This window comes from Micropterus dolomieu, linkage group LG18 (assembly GCF_021292245.1).
Source record: "Micropterus dolomieu isolate WLL.071019.BEF.003 ecotype Adirondacks linkage group LG18, ASM2129224v1, whole genome shotgun sequence".
NCBI lineage: Eukaryota > Metazoa > Chordata > Actinopteri > Centrarchiformes > Centrarchidae > Micropterus > Micropterus dolomieu.
The window spans coordinates 2,590,787-2,597,258 of record NC_060167.1 but is presented as its reverse complement, the minus strand read 5'-3'; the positions used below and the strand labels follow the sequence as shown (position 1 = coordinate 2,597,258).

The window sequence follows — 6,472 nt, the reverse complement described above, 5'->3', positions numbered from 1 at the left end:
ACACAGAAAGATCCAGATCCAGCAGAAGATGAAGGAGCTGATTCTGTGTTTCTGTTCCCTGTAACTCTGTAAAAGAAAACACTGCAGGAAAAGATCTTTAGCTGGAAACTAAGGTTTATTTACATGATATAATCAGACATGTTTTGACCTAAACCCTTCTTAATTCAGTCTGTTCAAGCCAAGAGAGACTCTCATAAACAGGTCATGTTAAAAAGCAGATCTGTGTAAACACCACACACTGAGAAATTGATTTCCTGTAAATGGAGAGGAGGAGCAACACTGAGCTGGTGATTCAGTCTCATGAGAACAGGGAGGAACCCAGAAACTGAAAGTGTTTAGTCTGTTCAGACTCCATTTTGAGTCAACAGAGCAGAAGATAGTAAACTGAAGGTTGAGGCAGGGTGAGTGTTTATACAACTTTATATTATTTTACTGTCTCTGAGTCAAGTTTCTCCCTGTGGACTGTAGAGTCAAAGAAACGTTGAACTCAACATTTTGATTCATCTGTGGACACAAAGTCGTAATTTGCTGAATAATACACATTAAAGCTACAGTAACCCAAGAAAACAAGCACAGATCTGAAGAAAAGAAAGGAGTTCAACCTACTCAGAGTTAACTCAGGGTTATCAGGCAAACTCATGGTTGACAAACTCTGACCGCCTACACTGGAGTGAAACGCTACTACAAAGGTGGATAAGATGTTGGTTAGTTAACCCGGTCTTCACTTAATTGGAGTTGGTGCGCGTTCGCATAAAAGGGGCGTGTTCGGCCGTGCAGGCAGAGTTTTTTCGCAATGGCGCATGCCCAGTATTTTCCAGAGGAATGCACATTGGTAGTGTCAGGAAATTATGAATGCAAAGACAAGTTAACGGCTAAATCTAATATCATGGCGGCCGACAAAGCCAGGGAGGCTTGTTGGCATCTCATGGAGTAAATTTGTAGCCTAATTATCTTCAGTGTTCTTATAGTTCAAATCTCTGTGCATTTTATGGGCTCTTCTTTTAGGCCTATGTGTAATATGATTAAGATGTGAAGGTACAACTGCATATAAAACTGCATATATCCATTGTAATAGGGAAAAAAAGGAGCCAGCAGCGGGGGAGTGATAACCTATAAACCCGAGAGAAAGTTTAATTTCCAAGATTAATCTACAAGTAAAAAATTTGAATATTCTCTGACATTATAGTCACACATTGATGAGAGAAGCTTCACTTTGCAAGGCTGCAACATCACACACACGTCTGCAGTGTATGCAGTGGAAAATTTGGCTATGTTAGACTGCAATCGGGTTTTGCAGTGAGGAAATACTCTTAAATTTAGCCCACAGTCACTATCATGCACCTTAGAGACTTTGCCGTGGATTGGATGTATTCAGAAGAAAAAAACAGAGTGATCGATTTCTTATGACATTAATTTCAGGGAATTCACACTTTAATCTAGGATTTTTTTTCTCAGTTATTAACCCCGACCCTGGCTCCCTATTTTTTGGACATGTAAAATAAAAATCTAAATATGTGAAAACACTTAGGAGAATTCAGTTACAGACTACAGGTGGGCTACATCTAAGAAACTATCCCGTTAATTAATTAAGAATCCTCTCTAAAATCCCAGAGGCTGAACTCCTGAAGTTACCTGCCAGTTACCTCGCTTCCTAGCACAGGCCACTGGTGGAGAGCTGACTGGTTGGGTGGACTGTGTGTGTTGTGGCTGTTGAAAAACTTGTTTCTCTTGTTGCTCTTTGTTCTGAGCTCAGTCTGTTGGCGTGCTGTTTTACATCTCAGATTGACTAAAATCCAGATGATGAGTGTTTGTGTGGAGGAAGAGGAGGACAGAGCAGAGTCTGCAGGATCCAGCTGTTTGTCTATGAAGAGTGACCGGTCCAAACAGGAACCTCCATCCTTCAGTAATGGACCGGGACCCTCAGACACAAAGTAAGAGCACTGATGCCGACTCATTGATACGACTCATTTCCACTCACCTCTGCTAACGGCATGTTATGTTTAGTATCCCTGTTGGTTTTGTATTTGGATAACATAAAATTCTACTTGTAAGTGTTAATTAAAATTAAAACGTTTTGTGATACAAACAGAAATCATTTGTTGTATCTCTCTTGTATTGTAATATCTGTGACTGCTGTCTGTCACCTGGAAAAACTAAACTACTTTTATTCAATGTTACTACCTGTTACATCTGTGTGTGTTTGTATATAGGTAGGTGATGGTTAAGTGGATAAGACACATGCCTTTGGTGTGAGAGACCCGGGTTCTCAATGTGTCCCTGAGCAAGACACTTAACCCCTAGTTGCTCCAGAGGCGTGCGACCACTGACGTATATAGCAAGTTGCTTTGGATAAAAGCTTCAGCAAACTGAATAAATGTCTATTTTACTACTGTTTACAAGCTGTTTAATCACAGTATATATACATATTAATGTATGTGCATTACCTGTCTACACCCTGTTCTTCCCTGCCCATCAACAGTTCTCATTATGCATAAAATGCTTAATACTAAATAAAAAGTTTTTGTGAGACAGACAAAAATAACTAATTTGTTGTCTATCTTCCTCTTAGTATCTGTGACAGCTGTCAGTCACCTTGACATGTCTATAAGCTTTTAAACCTCGAATTATCAACAGCAGCAGTAGTTTGCGTATTTAGAGCTTCCTAAATGATTTTGTCATCAGGGAATTTATCAAGGATTCAAGTGATCTAAATGAAAACCTCTCAAAAACATGTCAGGTTCTCCAGTCAGTGCGGTTGACCAGTGACACTGGCTCAGATCTGGAGTTCTGGTGGTCCCTGGTTGCTGCACAGTGACTGTCCACTGCTCCCTTGTGGGATGGGTTAAATGCAGAGAATACATTTTGCTACATGTATGTGACAATAAAGTACCTTATACCTCTTGGTGTTTGCAGAGTTCAGTACAGACAAAGAGCAGAGTCTGCAGTATCCAGCTGTCTGTCTATGAAGAGTCACCGGTCCAAAACTGAACCTCCTGACTTCAGTAATGAACCTGGACCCTCAGACACAAAGTAAGAAACTGTTTTTCCTGTAAACTGACCTGATGGAAGATGATGCATTGAGAATGAAGACAAAATTATTTATATTCCTGATGCAGAATTATAATTACAGGTGTTGTTTCAAACTAAGACTTACTAAGGTTTTAGTATGGGTTTTATAGCCCCAAACTACTGATGGTGTTTCTGTAGCAAAACAGATGTCGAAGTTACCATCAAGATTTGCGACTGTTCAAAAATCCAATAGAATCTTCTTCAAATGTGTGTTTCATTTTTAAATATATGTCCTAAATATTGTGTTGCTTTGGGCAGCTCAAATCAGCTTTTATGACCTCCCAGATGCAAGTTGGATCAGTTTATATCATAATTGTGCAACATGTGTCGAAAAGGCATTTATAGAAAAGCATTGCTCGCCTTGATTCTGTGTGCTGACAGTTTCAATTTGCTATTTAATGAAGTACTTATGAGAAATCTAGTAAAGAGAGTGTGCGCTCAAAGGTCCACTTACAAATTCAAATTAGCTTTATTGGCATGAATGTATAGCAACAATATTGCCAAAGCTACATATAAATTACTAAGGAATCAGAGCTTGCAGTTGAAAGCTTTGGATCATTAGTAAGTGGACCTTTTGAGCTCAGATTCCCTCTAACATGTATCGTTCCTGAAAGTCAAGACCAGACCTCTGTGGGCAGCACTTATGTTATGCTTATGTTATGTTATCTGCAGACAAAGGGGGGGCAGACATTTTTGTCCAGAATGCCGGTGGACCAAACAGTCAAGGGCTGTCAGACTCGCTGAGCTGAGGTGGACACCCCAGGTTGACTGGCTGCTGGTCTAAAAACGAATTGGAATCTGTGTCTGTCTGAGAGTTTCTAATGATATTACTTTTGACTAATCGCTTCATTATGCTTGAATGCTCGGCCTTTTAAAAGTGTTGAAGACAGAAGCCTCTAAATGCAGAAAATGAACGGCTGTGCCAGCAGCTGGAGTGCAGAGAAGACCAGGAGGCTGCAGGACAGGGACAGAGACCTGAAGATGTTCACAGAGTAGTAGAGGGCAAGTGGTAAGAAGTCAAGTAACTAGCTTTGGCTGTGTGTTAAGGCCCAACTTTGACTCAACATAGCCATCAGATGCTAAGTTTATAAAAAAAAATTCCAAATTTCTTTAGATAGTATTTTCAACATTACTTTGAAGGAAAGATTATGTTATGATTGCAGTGAATAGATGATACAGTCCTGGTGTGGCAGCAATATCAAACTGCAGGGCTGCTTTTAGTCTGTACCTGAACAGTGGAAACTGACAGAAAACAAAGGGAATGATAAAATCCTTTTCTTTACAGACTAAATGCTGGATTCAAATGGAAAATTGACAACCTTTTTGCTGTTCTGTGACCATCTGAGCTTCTAGACTGAGTTCTGTTAACAACAATTAACAAATGTCTTCACAGAGAGCGAAAGAGGAGTCGTGTTTCTGTGGAGGAGCAGCCGTCCTGCTGTGCTTTGTGTCAGGACGTCCTGAAGGATCCTGTCTCTGCCAGCTGTGGACACTGGTTCTGCAGACAGTGCATCACCTCATACTGGGACCAGTCTGCTTCATCAGGACACTCCTCCTGTCCCCAGTGTGGAAAAAGATTCAGATCCAGAACTGGACTGCAGACAGCCAGTCAGAGCAGCTCTGTACAAAGTAAGATTGAACATCTGTCTGCTACTTTTTAAAGTCCAACTGAAATTTATTAATTCAATTTTTTTTGACCCGCAAACATATCTGCTCTGTATCACTTGTCCTGTGTTGTCCTTTGAGAAAAATCTCAATCAATAGAAATTAATGTGTTTAATATTTTTTATGATAGCACATTTATCTTTTTAATAACCAACTATCTCCTTCTCTAACTAACAAACACATGCCTCGTCCTGCAGATTGACTTGTTGTACAAGCGTCCAAACAAACATCCTCTAAGGAAAAGCTCACTGCTAACATCAGTTTACTTCCTAAGTCTGAGCGCATTAAACAGGTTAAAAACTCAACTGGTTATCAGCTCTGATCAGTCTAGGGGTCAGGTGTATTCAACTTATATTGCAAGAGGTACAGAAAGTCAACTTTCCTCGCCTGCTGAGGTCAGAACAAATCGACAGGCCTACCTACAAATACGGCTCATGCTTTTTGCCAAAGTAAAGCATTTTTATTGAACAATAATACCTCAGCTCGTGTTGTGGCTAAAAGGGGATTTGTTAAATTCTTTTGCTTTAAGTTCATGTCTTTCCACCTGGGAGTGTTTCACACATGGCATCCATGCACTCCTTTACCATGTATCCATCTGGAACAAGCTTTTTTTGATGTCCTAAAAATCCACTTTTTTGATGTCATCATCTTCTATCATCTTGTGTACCTGTGTGAGACATTCAAAGATGTTTCATCCCTCATCCAAGAGACTTGCTCAGTTCTGACTGACTGGAAGTGAAACTCAGCTCTTCAACCTCTGTGGGGTCGTTGTCAGGTGATTGAGACCGTTGGTTCTTCAGAGCTCCTGGCTGTTGTAATGACAATCATTATGGTCGTTGGAGCCACCTGAGGCCAAGTTTGAACGACCGTCTTTGGCATGAATGAACGTTTGTTTAGTTTCCTGGGAAGTGAGGAAAGGACAGCATTATAAGTTGGGGATAAGTGGTGTTGCAGACCCCTTCCCCTGTTAAGTGACAGTTTCTCAACCTGGGTGTAGATGGCTTCCTTGACACCTCTTTCAAACCATCCATCCTCTCTGTCTAAAATGTTCACCTGGTAATCCTCAAACGCGTGTCCTTTAACCTTCAGATGTAACTACTCTGCTGAGTGTTGACCTGAGGAGTTGGCCTTGTGTTGAGGCATACGTTTGTGTAGTGGTTGTTTAGTTTTCCCCGTAGTATTTGTGTTCTTCCTGGATCTTGTGGCTGTTTTTCACGAAGGTTCATAAAGGCAGGCTGTAAGTTCCCCCCCTTCAGGTGATTCTGTTCCTTTTCTTGGGCTTGGGCACTTGTTGGTATGTTCCCTAGCTCGGTGGTGCAGTGTTCTCATGACCCCTAGCTTATGCTCCAGTGGGTAGTGGGTATTAAAAAGTATCTGTCTGTGTGTTTGGGTTTCCTGTATCCTCCAATGTGCAGGCTGATGTGATGTGTTCTATGAAGGCACTTCCTCAGCAATGCTTCTGTCTGTAAAATCCTCCGTTGTACTAGCAATAGGTGGTGTTTAGGCAGAGGTCCAGTAGTTTGCATATCTAGTCAGGGCTGAGGTTAGTTCTGTTGTTCAGGGTGTCTTTTAGCAGTTGTGTCCTTAACTTCACTACCTCTCCTAACGAAACCCTCTCTTTCTTTGTTTTGTCTCTCACACTGTTCTCTTCTTTAGTGAGAGGTGGTCTGCAGGAGGTTTTAGATGAACATAAGATCAGTCTGAGGAGGAGATGTGAACGTGTGACTGAAGGAAGTGA

The 6,472-nt window shown here is 41.0% G+C and overlaps 2 protein-coding genes across 2 annotated transcripts in view; both read left to right on the top strand.

Annotated features, from left to right (window-relative positions):
* LOC123956647 (nuclear factor 7, brain-like) overlaps positions 1-6,472 on the top strand; it is a 167,305-nt gene that overhangs the window by 93,684 nt on the left and 67,149 nt on the right. The window lies entirely within an intron of this gene.
* Positions 1-6,472, top strand: part of LOC123956957 (E3 ubiquitin-protein ligase TRIM39-like) — a 10,751-nt gene that overhangs the window by 1,895 nt on the left and 2,384 nt on the right. Inside the window, exons 2-5 of the mRNA XM_046029531.1 lie at positions 1,782-1,931; positions 2,914-3,030; positions 4,463-4,698; positions 6,391-6,468. Of these exons, the coding sequence (XP_045885487.1) occupies positions 1,798-1,931; positions 2,914-3,030; positions 4,463-4,698; positions 6,391-6,468 (565 nt within the window). The 5' untranslated portion in view covers positions 1,782-1,797. The remainder of the gene's footprint in view (positions 1-1,781; positions 1,932-2,913; positions 3,031-4,462; positions 4,699-6,390; positions 6,469-6,472) is intronic.